Below are 14,844 nucleotides of genomic sequence, written 5' to 3' on the forward strand. Positions count from 1 at the left end.
TATTGTGAGTTTCCTATCCCTTAAATAATCATACTTATTTTATCTGTTATCCTACCCGTATGCTGATTTAATCAATGTGATGATCATGTGTATGGAGAATGGACCTCCACTGCAAACCATCTACAAATAAGGGATAAGATTACATCTGAATTAGTACCTCCCACAGACTCTGCAGGCAAAGTACCACTGAAACAACTGTTAAGATCTATTGAGTAAATTAAACATTACAGGCCTAATTCACCTCATTTATCTCAGTGCAACATTTCTGGGGAGTTACTCCGGATTTACGTAGGTATAACTAAGATTACAAATTGCAAGGGTCTTTAATAGTGTTTTGACACAATGATTTTCAATTACGTTGAAATGGTATGTTCAGTTAGATTCAGGTTGTAGAATTGCCTCATATACTTCCACTGTGACTCCTTCTATTCTTTTAAATAAGTCTTCCCTCTAACTTTTTAAAACCTCATTACAAAAACAAACAAAAATAGGAAAATAACATTGAATCTAATTTAAATTAGTAGCTGTTAAAAGTGGGTTTGCCAAAAGTTATCACACTCTTTCACACGGATATCTCCTACAGTCACATAAAATATAGAAACATAAAAGACTGCTAATTATGCCACAAAAAAATAAGGGGTGAGATTTTCAAATAAGTAAATGACTCAGGAGCCTAAATCCCATTTTCAAAAGTGATTTAGGGCCAGATTTTTACAGGTATTTAGACACATAAAGATACAGATAGGTGCCTAGGGGGATTTTCAAAAGCACCCAGGTCCCTAACTCCCATTGCTTTCAAATGCCCAAGTCACTTTTGAAAATAGGATTTAGGCCCTTTTGAAAATTTTACACAGACAGGATCAATAACTAACACCAACAAATCGTTAGAAGCCCTTTCATCTAAGCATTATTAGGCTTGTATCAGAATATCAAAGTAATGTAAGTTGCATTCTCCACCCCTGAAAAAGTATCCTCCTTCAGAATACATTGCATTGTAGGTTTTTATGTTGTGCTTGGAATGGTCTTTCAATGACATTAGCAATTCTTCCATAAATACAGTCAAGAGGATCTAATAGATTCCTTCCAATTAGAGTTAGTCAATTTTTTTATGGGGAAACATTTTCAGTGAAAAAATTGGAAACATTTTTTATAAATATTTTCAAGGGGAAAAAATCACTTTTTTTCACCAAATATTCATAGATTTTTGACTAACTTCACTGTCGGCAAATCTCTAACAATAGCAAAAGCTTTGACCCAATGCATAGCAACAAACTGCCTAGTACTCCTCTTGGTTTTGTAGACAGACCAGTCTACAGTATTTTTATTTTCACATAATCAATTTCTTAACATTAGCTGTCAATCTCTCTCTCAATTAACAGGGCCCGATTCATCATTGTTGAGTGCCAGTGCAAATAGTGAAAAAAGTTGCTTTTCTGATTTTATTGCATTTTACACCCACATTGCACTGATTTAAATGACTGCACAAGGTGCAGGACAATGGTGAATCAGTCCAAAAATTGATAGATTAAGTAGTTGATTTGAAATTAGTAGATTAATTTGATTAAATATTTGTATAAGCATTTGTTGCAGAAACTTTTTCATTAAAACACTTGCAGCTAACCTACCTATTTTCTTGACTTAGTGAACTCACTAGAAATACTCAACATGCATATAGTGGCATTCACCCTAACAGAAGACCCCCTTCACTTTTGTCCTACAAACAGTAATGTGACCACTAGGTCTTTACTTAATCATGTCCTTAACTTTAAGCACCTGTCCTTTACTTCAGTGGGGCTACTCAAATGCTTGAAGTTAAGCCCGTATTTCAATGCTTTGCTGATTCAGGACCCTCGAGCTTATTTTAAATTACCAAGGAAATTGTAATTGTGATAAATGGGGGGGATGCTGCACTTTAATAACTACTAATTAATTAATAACTAACTAATTAATAACTACTAAAGCTGGATCTGTCACTAGCATGGAGTTTCTCTACCATACATAGGAATGGATATTTCATCCTGGAGGTCTGACTGGGTGGCAGAGATTGTCCACATACAGAAAGAGGAAGGAGGCCCATTCTAATAGTCACCTTACAACTTCCACTTAAAGGTCATTAAGAGTCAATGCCAGTAGCCTTAATTGCTCTAGCTCACTCTCCTTGGGGAGCACAGAAACTAGTTCAAACAGGGTGGGTCAGGCTAGTAGAACCAGAATGAAAGACACAAGCACAGGATTGCTAGGGGGAAGTATACTGGTTCTGTTCTGTTCCTCTGTCTTAAGTAGAAAGCCTGTCGAATTTAGCTTAAATGAAGCACAAGATTAGATGAGACAAAACCTGTGGATAGCCTGCTTGTTGTTTTAAAATCCCCTTTCTCTGATGCTCTGTTCCAACTGTTACATGGAAATACTTTGTTTTAAGATTGCTGGTCACTGCATTACGGTCACAGGTTACTGAAGGGAGGAAAAGCAGGAGTCCAACACCCAGTCAGTTCTATGGGGTGAAAACCAGTTGGTATAAACTGGGCAGTGTACATTGGTCCAGTTTAGGAGTGGAAGAATCACGAGATCCCACTCGCAGCAGGAAAGGGCAAGAGGCCCAAGGCTGAGGAAGAGGAGCACTTTGACCAGAACGGAAGGCAGAGACGCGGCTAGTCCTGTAACTATGACACACAATTCTCTGCTGCCAAACTCAAAAGCTTTCTTAACGTTAATCTGGGCCCAAACCTGTAGCCCGTGTTTAATCAAACTCCCCAATGGAAGCCTGATTCTCATTTACATTCAGGCTCCTTTACACCCCTTCTGGCTGTGTAAAGGGGCATTAAAGTTGGCGTGAATGTACTGGCCTTAGGGTTAATGAGAATCAGGCCCTGAGAGTTTTATTCAACTGAGGCTCCAAGGTTTTGGCTTCTTTGACGGTTATTTTGAATCTAATCCTTCAAGGTGATGAAGCTATGGAATTCAGGGCACTCAGCACCTCTGAGGAGATGGTTAGCAACTTGTAAGACTGGGTCCCGTAACTCTGAATCAAAATATGTTTTTCAAATAAGATCTCTTTTTCAGGGTATTCCCACACCCACAGAAATTCTATGGTATAAACACATTGAAAAGGAGGGAGACATTAAAATATACAAATCAGAATAAACAAAACCATGCGTAAAAACTAATGTTATTTTAAGACTCAGGGTGGTAGTAAAAGTCTATCTGCTGAGACATGATTAGGATTTCACAGCACTTTTGGCAAAATGCCCAGCTGAGCCCAGACAACGTTCATGATTTTCAAAAGAGAATTTTCTGTGATTATGATAGAAAATACATTCTGCTGTTCCCAAAGTCTGCTTTGTATAACCACCTTATCAGCGAATAGATGGCTCTGCTATTATTATTATTACTATTATCAAGTGATGGAATTATTTTTCTCAGATTATAAACAATCAGAGATATTTAATGTTTTGCATTTCCCAAACATTTCAAATGCAAGAAAATAATTATTGTCATAGTGCTGCTTGTGCTGAAATTTACGTATCAGAGGAACAGTAGTCAACTATCAATTATACATACTGAAGAGCAAACAGGGAAACCAGCTCATCCTTCCTAACATCAGTTCCAACAAAATTCATTTGAATATTAACTACCTCAAGTCTCGCAAGCCTGTAAAGTCTAAAATCAGCCATTTGGAAATGTGATTAGACTATGAACCAATGTCTGCTCCAGTGTGTTGCACTAGTATAATTTGTTCATTGTTTCAAACCAGAAACTGAGTACAGGAAGAATATGAAAACTACTGACCTTTCTTGGCTAGATTATTATTGGGCTCATATTTCTCAATCAGTTGTTGAACTTGCTCCTGTTTCAACGGTGGATAAAGGATTTCATTTAACCGTGGATCACGTTGCTTATAATTTATAAACTCCATCATCTGATCAACAGTCAGGTATGGTCTGCTCTTGGCACCGCTAGAGAAAAACAATGTTTAAAAAAAAAAAAAAAAAGGAATTAGAATATTTTCCCTTGCATTCTTGTTCAATGTTTTGCAATTTCCCATGGAAACAGAAACAAGATTCAAGCTACCAGAAAACAAAGCTATGTTCTGTTAAGTCTCCAAACTCATTTACTTTATGACTATGTATGGCAAACTTTCTTCATTAAACACCTATCGGGGAAGTGCTCAGCATTATTGCTGTCAATGGAAGAAAGTTAGGCCAATGCTGTGAGCTTTTGAAAATTCTATTCTTAGATTCCTGTACTGGAAGTATTTTTTTTTAATGACAGGAAATGAAATGCTGTAATCCTGCCCCCTATGTTCCACTGGCATTCCAGGCCTAACCTTTAGGTTTTTATGCTGGAGGAGAGAAGCCCGGACTTTATTATACTATTATTTGCTTGTTTTACAGTGCCCTCAGAATATGCTAGGCACTTTATAAAACATGCAAAAAGACAGATCTCAGCCCAAGGAGCTGATAATCTCATGCCACAATTCTGCAACCGGCTTTGTGCAAATGGACGGCTGAACACACATTGGGCCCTAGTGAGCTCCATATGGGTACTAGGATATGCCTGCATGAAGGCAGGATTGGTGTCTAAGGAGATACTATGTGTGGCATTTTCAAAAGCATTCATTGGGGTCCTGGCTCTGTTACTGAAATCAATGGTAGTGTTACTATTAAGTTCAAAGTTAGGCCAAAGTTGAGCACTTTTGAAAATATCACCCTACAGCAACGGTTCCCAACCTGAGGTGCAGAACTCCCTTGGGGGGGGCGGGGGGGGGGGGCACCAAAGATTACAGGGGGTTCGGAAGGCTTCAGTAATATTGAGATCATTTAGCCCCCCAAGCCTTCCGTTGGCTGGAGCAGAGGAACAGTCCCCCTTGAGGGAATGCTTAGTTTCTTACTCAAGTAAGAGTCTATTATTATTATTAATGTAAATTAGCAATATTATCATTATTAATTGTCTTTATAAGGGTTATATGTGTTTATGGCCAGGTTGGGGCAGCTGGAGGAGGGGATGTGTTTTACCTAGTGTTAACTAATGGAGCTTTCACTCAAAAAGATTGGGAACCACTGTGGCTACGGATTGGGGGAGAAAAAAGGTGAACAAAGAACACACAGGTTTCAAATATAAGCTCATGAATTTGCTTTGGTGGCTCTTAGGATGTGTCTTAGGGGTCTTGGGAACTAACATCTCATCCACTTGGCTTCTATCTGGCCCCATTTTCCTGCTCCACTGCTAATAGGAGAAGAGGCTGTGTCGGGATTGAGAAGTACTGTGAATCTTGGAGGAGCCATACCATCACATGCCATTGTCTACTTGCATGCCAAGAGGCCAAATTTAGCTCTGGAGTAAGCAGGTGCAATATTTAGTGAAATCAAGGAGTATTGCAACCACTTAGTCCGTGGTTGTGTTTGTCTCCAATAGCAGTGAGACAGTAGATTGTTGCAGAAGAAGTCAATATCCTGTGGGGGATGGAGCTGCACATAGGAATGCCAGTGAAACCAATGCAGGTTTTTTTAAAACCTGAAAGGTCTGTGGGGTTTACCAAAAAACATAAAACTGTACTGATCCCATCTCAGAAAAAGAGGATGTGAAATAGTTCAGCTAAAGTTTTATGGGTTTCAGGTGTTTACGAAGCTGAAAATATGAAATGACAAAAGCACAGCTGTTTGCAAATTTATTTTACACCGTAGTGAGGCATATGATCTCTAACTGCATCATGCATGAATCCTAAATGCCATTGTATTCTTATTCCAACTCCTAATTAGTCTTCAAGTGATTTATATTCGTTGATATCTAATGCCTGTTCTCATGCTTATAATTTTCCCTCCTTTTTTCTCACTAAAACTTAAACTATCATAATCCATACTGAGAAACAAAGGCTGGCAGTTCTAGTCCTCCAGGAATAAATTACTGTAAAACTCTGGCCATTAAAAACAGTTGCTAAAACTTGGAGGAAGGAACTTTTGATCTACATTCACCTCCTAGGTTAAATAACTGTTATTTAACAGTCCTGCTTGACATGGAAATCTGTTCTTAGCAGTCGTCGTGGTGCTGTATCCTAAATAACTTATTTTGCCATTGCTAGGAGAGAAAAGTAGTGGAGGGGGAAAAAAAGTATCTTTTCTTACAACTCAGAAAAGATGTGGTCAATTTCAGGCCGAGGACAGAGATTGTTTAAGAATACTCGGTATGCTTCTGGGGTGAAGTCCTCTTGAGGGATTGAATCATTCTGTGAAACAGGAGGGGGAAAAAAACACTGAAGTAAAGAAACAGCACTTTTTGTACTCTGTTTATAAGCAGCTCATTACAAGATTATTGCCTTTGCAAAGTAATCGACTCTCTTGAATAACAGCAGTTTTAAGAATATATCTTTTGACAACAAAAAATCATCTTAGTTTCAATAACTCCCTTAGTCAAGATTATCTCTTGCCCTATGCACCCACACAGAAGTGTAAAAAGACACAAAACTTCCCCTTCTCCCACTATGTGAGTTACTGAGAGAATGGGTGAGCTCTACACAGGTGAGCGGGGAGTGGGTAGGACACGGAATAGGTGGAATCCACGCTGTGCCTCGCAAGAAGCTGGCCAGCAGAGAGGAGCCAGGGTTCAGGGGGAAGTGAACTCGTATTCTTATAAAGCAGTAGCACGTTATTTGCCTTGGAATTTGTGAAGAACCAGGAAAAGAATTGGGGCCCTGAGCAATAATTAACACCCTGATCTTGTCCAAGGGCACCACAAATATTTCCAACTACTTACTCTGGATACATGGATAAATATTACTTTTCTTGAAAAGTCCTATGGAATTTAGCCTTTCTATAAGTTTATTTTGTTCATTTGTTTGTTTGAAAATCCAATGTAATTTAATAGAGAATACTATAGAATTTTATCGGATGGTTCCAAAACCTATAGAAAGAAAGAAAGATGCCACCCTTTACTAAATTTTATAAATCTCTAGAATAATTTATATAACCCTGTTTCTATACAGTACTTTTAATCATCCCTACTATATTCTATAGACCTTTTCCATAAGAATAGGGTTATTGTTTTTGCCCTTATGCATGAGGGATTTTATTATAGTAGATAAGATTTGAGCCTTATTGTGATTGGCCCCTTGCATGGGACTCAAACGAATGCAAGAGCTTTCTTCCTATTCGACAGTCGTCTAAGAGCCCATCCAACCACAGTCCCTGAGCTCAGGGAAGAGCTTTCTCCCCCTCATCCACTTCATCCTGCTCCCTCCATGCACCTGAGCTGGGAAAAGGCAGAGAGGAGGCCTAAATGATAGTGCAAGCTGCACAGTCCTACCACCTTTTGCCTTTGCATCAGCCACTGAACTTTTCTGAGAAAGGAGGATGACATGCAAAATAATTAATGTGTAGAGAAAACCTCCTAAGGGGCCAGAATAAAATTGAAAATGCAAAAGGGTGGAAAATAGGTATTGAAGACCTGATCCTGAATTCCCTTCATGTGAGCAACCCACATGGAAGGCACTGGGGGCTTTGGCTGTGGAAGGACCCCAGTATCAGGAGATACCGCTCCATACAGAAGTTACACGATTCTGATCCGTCAGAAGAAAATGTTTTGTGATTGGATACAAAAGCCATTTCCCTGTAAATGCGGCTGAGCCCACTTGTGACAGAAGCAAGCCGCTGACAGAGGAAATCATTGCTATTATTTATTCTGCTGTTTAGCACCGTTGCCAAGGAAACCGGAAGTGTCTATTCAAGCCTTTGTTAGAGGGAAGGGAACTTTTCAATATTTTTCTGCTTTAGGTAAAAATATGTCATGAGTGTGATTGCTGTCTCCTCCCCCACATTAGTGGGATTCATTGAGCCCCAAGGGTAAATCACCTGTGGGTGTTTGTAGCAACACCTTCCCTTGATGTTTCTTCTAGGAGAGAGTACACCCAAAGCCTCACCACTGCAGGCTATTTAGGGGATGTGTTGACGATATATTCCTCAACTGTCCTGCTTTCAGTCCTCCCTCCCCAGGGTACCCTCTTTTGGGGTTGGCTGGCTCAGGGTCGGTGACAAGAGGGACTGCCTGCACCTTGTACCTCTGCCATCCTCCTTTGGGTGGGCTATCCACCATCAGGGTACCTAAGCCCTCCGTTATATCCATAAAGGCCCCAAGCTCAGTGTTCCTAGACAGTGTGGCACAGTGAGAGCTCAGAACGAGATATCTGTCCCCTCAACACACACTTGCTATGCTCCCACCACCTGGGTCTGCCTCAGATCATGTAATCCTCCAGTCAGTTCCACACAGTGTGGGCAGCAACAGCGCCTCAAAATAAGTCAATTATACAGACAGCCACAAAAAAGTAACATGTTTTTATATGAACATAAGTTGCTGAGGGAACTGGAAATGCCTCTCTCTCTCTCTCTCTCTCTCTCTCACACACACACACACACACACAGAGTCATTTTGATTATGTTTAACGAGCTATTCATTTTTTTCCAACTTTTTTCATTTTTGCTTCCTTATGTTTGTTTCCTGGACTGTTCCTTCTTGCACCCCGGACACCTTTTCATCAGCAGTTTGTGGCCCACCAACCACCTTCAATGCATTTTCCTATTATAAACACCTAAGTTGGGTGTATTAAACAGTCCCCAATGTAGTTTGTATAATTACACGGGAGCTAAATATAGGTGCAGGACCACCAGCTGCTGCTGTAAGGGCAAGTTTGGATCCTTGAGGGACGGGGATGTTTTCTTCATCTCCTTCACAAAGGCCTCCTCTTTTAACACTCCACCCCTGAAACCCAGCCCACACGGCATCTGTGTGACAGCCCCCATTTTGAGATTTGAACTGTTGTAGGCCTCAGAGGATTGAAAGAGCAGAGGAAGTGTGTAAGCCACCACGCAGTGTGTGTGTGGTATCCTTGTCTGTCCCCAATACACAGAGGATGTGAGCCTGTTACAGATACCAGTTAGCCTGGATCTTTAGCACAAACTGTAGAGATGGCTACTTTTAGCTCTGGAGATCTCCAGTTCAATCCCTGCTGTCAGCCAAGATGGAGGTCATTCCATAGCAACGGGGCCACATTCTCTGTAGACTGGGCACAGAGGGGGACACACTGGCCAGTGGGTTAAATCTTCTTCCATTATATTTGTCACCAGTTATCTTCCCCCCTCATCCACTTCACTGTTCTCAGTAATGAGGTCCCTGCTGTGTACTACTAGGATTTGGTTCACAGGCATGTAGCATTGCGATCAGCACACATGACCAACCAGAACGTGGCTTTGGACAATCAGTGCCCACAGTCATACTTGAGTTGGAATGAAGACAGATGGAAAGTGAAGTAGAATAGGAATATACAAAAATCTATTAAAAACAATCAAATCCACTGCTGAAATGGAGGCTAATCCTCACCAAGTTCTTACTCAGTGCAGGTGGGATGGGGGTGTGGAGATGAAACATGGCTACAAGGGAACCTTCCATCTCCCCTAATCCTGGAGGTGATCAGTGGCCAAACCAGCCCCCCAATTTAAGCTAGAGAAACCACTCAACTACTCAAAGTTATGCTGGCTGGAACAGTCCAAAAGTCCCCTAGGAACCTGTGACAGCTAGAGCACAAAACACACCTCAGCCAACCACAGGAATTCCCAGCTGCCCCTTTAGAAGCTGGAATGGCAAAGATGTGACTTGAATTGGGACAAAGATCTAACCCAATGTCTCTGGATGAAACCTTGTCAATGTGCACAAATCTCCAGTGCATTGTGGGGACACGTGTGCAAGGACAATCTTTTTTGCTTCCAAATTCAGTGATCATTTCAAAGGCACGTTAAAAAGTATTCACCTGTCTAGCACGATTATGGGACACTGGTGTAATACTGAGTCACAGAGAAGAGAATCTAGTGATCACTCCACACCGCTTTCCACGCCACCCAGAATTCTGCCTCTAATCAAAGAACTGACCCAAACCGAACCTGTTTAGCTGGTGAGATGGAATGAGATCATACCCTACAGTGGAACTGCTGACTGTATGTGATGCATGCTTACAGAGCGCAAAATTTTCTCAACAGCTTTTTTTGGTTCCCTTTGTTTTTTTTGAGAAAAAAATCAGTTGTTTTTCACTGATGGGTGCAGAATGCTTTATGAATAACCAAGTTGGACTTCCTTATAAGTTTGCTTATATTGTGGGTGACAAATGGAGATGCCATTATTTTCTTTGTTAGTGTACAATTTGAGATTCCATATCAAGTGGAGAAAATGCTCCAATGAATTGATTCAGTCTTCAGATGTATTGACACCCCTGTTTAACACTAAATACTGTAGGGCACAACACAAAACAAATAGTGACAATTCTTGAAAAATATAGTTCTACAGAGCTGAGGAGCTAAAAGCTCTTTACTCTCTTTGTTTTGGCACCATGTAAAGTTTCTGAGTGCTTGTGTGGGCATAATCTGTAGGCAGTTGCTACACCTAATTATGGTTCTTAGAGAGAACCAGGCAGAAAAATACTTTGTCAGCGGTGTGCTCAGCATCTAAAAAAGAATTGCCACAGGTGACAATAGGCATTTCTCCAAAATCTGACTGCTATACATTCATTAAAAATGTGTACAATACCAAATATTACAACCTTAGTTTAAAATGTTTAGAATATTTTGGGAGTCCTTAAAAATGATCATGTAGGAGCAGGCAAAACAGTTGACTCCTTTCACACTGTAGTGAACTGGTGAACTTTGATAAACCTTAGCTGTGCCCACTCAGTTTTAATTTAGTACGCATTGATGAATGTGTCTTCCTAAAGGAGTCTTCTGCTTGATTAGCAAAATGTTTCTACTATTCGATAAAGCATGCACCTCAATTTGTATTGCATCTGAATACTCACTAAACAGCGGATAATTAAAATATGCCATTGCTTCACTAAATGAGTATTTCTCATTGGAGTAATTTTGACACCCTCCCCCATGTTGTGATTACTGAAGTTCTTTACACTGGTATAGATTTCAGTTCCTATTGGCTTTAATGGGAGTGTGAGGGCATTCAGCACTTTGCAGGATGGGGGCCTTTCCTGATGACCAGAGATCTACATTTCTGTCCCCTTTTCCATGTAATTTGGTTCAAATTCAGAGATACCATTTGAATTTCCATCCATTTATGGCCACAGCCATACAAAAAGCCATCTATGCAAGCCTCTGGGCAGAAATAAAGTGTGAAATTTATGTAGCTCCATTATTATTTATTTACCACCACCAACATGCTCAGTATTGCAAAAAGCACAAAGATCAAAACAGGAGATAAAAACCCAGCCCAAATAGCTTCTACAACCTATAAGACAATTTTAGACAATCACTAAATTTGGATAGCAAATTCCTCATTGCCCAAAACATTTAAAATATCTTGTCCCTTTCAACATGCTGCCCTGAGAGCCAGCCACATATCAGTGGAGACAGCCATACACTTTTGGTCCTAAGCTATTTCTGTGATCTATGAACAAACTGCCCTACTTTTTGCACAGCAGAAAAACATTCCTTGTTTCTAAATTTGCTGTAGATTTGACATTCAGTATTCTTTTTTGATTAAGGCCCTCTATTAATTTCAGGCACTGATAATTTATGATTTGTCTGGAAACCCACTTGCTTTTGCAGCATTTGTATCATTACCCTATTAATTTACCAGCTATTTAGATTATTTGCACTGATAGGATTCAATAGTCAGTTATTTTATTTTTGAGTGAATACTTACATTCAATGGCTGTTTTCCATGAGTTTCTATGCTAAATGGAGTGTAGAAAACAATCTCCATGGCCAAGATTTTAAAAAACAAGTGCCCAAAGTAAAGCTATTAAATTCATATTTGAAGCATGGTTGCTTTGCCAAAGTGCAGAGCACTTTTCAGCTCCCATTGACTTCAACAAACCTGACGGAGATTTTCAAAAATGCCTTTGGGAGTTGGATGCCCAACTTCCAGCTGGACACCTAACCTTCTTTTTGAAAATTTCACCTCCCTGACTTCAATATTTGCTGCTGGATGCTCAACAATTTGGAAAATCAGGCCACAAGCACTTACATTCATATGTAGGAATCTGGATAAGGGCTCAGTCCTACAAGGTGCTAAGCACTCTGACCCAGAACTAGCAAAGCACTTACTTATGTGCTTTACTTTAAGCACAGGAATCATCCCACTGCCTTTAATAGGACTATACATATGCTTCAAGTTAAGCACATGTTTAAGTGATTTACAGAATTAGGGTTAGAGTGCTCAGCACCTTGCAGGATCAAGCCCTTATTTAGGTGCCTTTATATGAATTTATTAGCTTAATTTTAGGCTTTTAGGGCAGTGTTTCTTAACCTGGGGTTTTAGAGGGGTCGCAAGTGCAGAGCTGGTATTGGGGGTGGCAAGAAAAGCAATTTGAAACTAAGTAATGAATAAACTAAATAATGAAACTAAATAATGAAACTAAGTTACATGCCTCAGCCCCGTGGGGGTGGGACTCAGGCTTCAGGGGTACAGTAGTTTGGAAAGGTTAAGAACCACTGCTTTTAGGGAGAGATTCTCCCTCCTATTATTCTTCCACAGCAGCATAAAGGGACTGTAAAATCTCTGTTCCAGCTGGAGGAGAATTCCACCAGCATAGGAATCAAGTAATATAGCTACCCATTTGTCTTTTGAAGCCTACTCCACAAGCCGCAGCATTAGGGGCATGTTAGGGGCAGGGGCTGGACCTGTAGTGGACACAGTTACAGGAATTCTGTGCAGTGATGCAGTCAGGCAGCTCAGCTCAGCTCAGGTACTATAACTTAGGCAGTATCCTAAGGCTGAGGCTATGTCTATATTACAGCTTATGTCAGCGTAACTTATGTCGCTCAGGCCTGTGAATAAACCACCCCCCTGAGCGACATGTTACACTGACATAAGCGCTGGTGTGGACAGTGCTGTGTCGGTGGGAGTGCTTCTCCTGCCCTCACATAGCTGCGATCACTCGTGGGAGCTGAAGTAGTTAAGCTGACGGGACAGTTCTCTCCCATCAGCTTAGCGAGGCTACGTTAGCAAGCTTACAGCAGCACAGCTGCTTCGGTACAGCTGTGCCACTGTAAACTCTCTAGTGTAGCCACAGGCTACACGCCAGGGGCCATAACAGTCTCTGAAGCAACCTAGAAACAGGATGGTGCAAAAGTGGCTTAAACCCACTTGAACCCTTTTTCCCCCAAGGCTGTGAGTGTTTTTTTTTGCCGTGCCTTAGGGGCTTTTACAGTCTCTTAGACGTGCAGCACAAAATAAGACTCTCACTTTGGAAATTCTCAGCCCACGAGCCCTACACTTCCCTAATGTATATCTTCAATATCCTTTCTAGGCAGCTTGGAGAGAAATTGTGCTTTGTGATTTTAGAAAATATAATACAAAAAACACACCCAATCCAATGTCCTGGGTGTTCCGTCAACCTTTGTAAAAAATACATGAAATAAACAAATGTCAGTTTTCCAAGGAGGATTCCAGGCTATTCACATATGTCAATGAGAGACAGTATCCTGTACTAGTTTAAACTTTACCCAGTACTAAACTTTATGTCTGCAGGACACAAGATGGGTTAAAATATCACAAAAATTGGAAGTTGAGAGCCCAGTTTTCTGCTTGTTGAAATAGATGGGAACACAGAATTGAAAGGGCAGAAGTCAAAACAGTAAATTTTCCCATTAACTCTGTGGGATTTACTCTTTCATGGAGGATTTGGTCATGAAGTGGTGTGTTTCTTTTAAAAGATTTTATTTCCAGGATAATCAACAGAGTTTTCCTTATTGCATGTAACACATCAGTTTTTGTCCTGAACAAAAAGATCTACCTTATACTATGAATAATTTTCAAACTGGTATCCCAGCAACAAATATCCAGCAATCTCTAGATAAAATTGACTATTGACAAATAAATAACAGAAAGAGTTTGTGGTTTCCTACCAATGTTTATGTTTCTTTCAGTGAGAATTAAGAAATCATTTTTATCCTTGTTACCACTCAGTAAACAGATACATTAAATCAAATGAGTTAAAAAGCATACTTCCGTGATTCTTGAATATCTCATCTTAAATGCTAACTGCACTGCCAATTAAATGAAAAGCAATACTGGAAACAAACCTCCCCCCTCCACACACACACACACACACATATATATATATTTAAGGAACAAATGAAAAGGTACAAAACCAATCACATATATGTTGGTGGTGGTAAAGTATACAGTTTACTATTTTTCACAATTAGTTTAGATTTCCATAATCTTTACATATGTTTTGCAAATATTTACATAAATTGCTTGCAAAGCCATTTTCCATCTTTTTAGATCCATTTTTTCCTAGATTTCTGAAATATCTGAGGGACTGATTGAGCAAGTGGGAGACGAGATCTCTGAAGTTAGGCTGATGGAGTTTTGCCCTGTTGTAGTGCTGGTGCACCAGATTTGCCCTTCCCTAAGGAATCAGCTGTGGAACCAGGCCCCAAACAGAGTCTGGGTGTTCACAAGAAGCTAGGGCCTTCTGCATGCCAGCTCTGTGTTTCTGCTGCAGCTTTGTCTCCATTGAAGCTACATTGCCGGTGACTATGTTGGTGGCAGCTGTTTCTGAAATCCCTCCGTTAAAATGGGGTCTCTTCTACAGGCAGTGTTACCTGGAGTTATCTAGACTTGAGTTAACTCCTGTTGAGTTAGCCTAGCTCAAATGAGAACAATGAAACAGCAAAAAACGCTTGAGATGCACAAAGTGTTTGAATTAGCAGCACAGAGCAATTGTGTTTACAGCGGGATGGGAAACAGTTTTCTTGTCCTGTGAGTTACCAAGATTTTGAATTTTTTTTTCCCATCCCAAAACAGGATGAAAAGCCAAAATCTCAAAAATTTCCACCAACTGATAATCTAAAA

General features: G+C 40.2%; 1 protein-coding gene across 8 annotated transcripts in view; it reads right to left on the bottom strand.

Annotated features, from left to right (window-relative positions):
- The window catches only part of PLCB1 (phospholipase C beta 1), a 642,689-nt gene that overhangs the window by 215,478 nt on the left and 412,367 nt on the right, over nucleotides 1–14,844 (bottom strand). For all 8 annotated transcript variants that reach the window (XM_067565312.1, XM_067565318.1, XM_067565317.1 and 5 more), the window contains 2 exons: nucleotides 6,120–6,220; nucleotides 3,787–3,953 (listed from right to left, as the gene is read on the bottom strand). In XM_067565312.1, the coding sequence (XP_067421413.1) occupies nucleotides 3,787–3,953; nucleotides 6,120–6,220 (268 nt within the window). The remainder of the gene's footprint in view (nucleotides 1–3,786; nucleotides 3,954–6,119; nucleotides 6,221–14,844) is intronic.

This window comes from Emydura macquarii, unplaced genomic scaffold (genome assembly GCF_026122565.2).
Source record: "Emydura macquarii macquarii isolate MOO-44397 ecotype Brisbane River unplaced genomic scaffold, CSIRO-AGI_Emac_v2 contig_2676, whole genome shotgun sequence".
Taxonomy (NCBI): domain Eukaryota; kingdom Metazoa; phylum Chordata; order Testudines; family Chelidae; genus Emydura; species Emydura macquarii.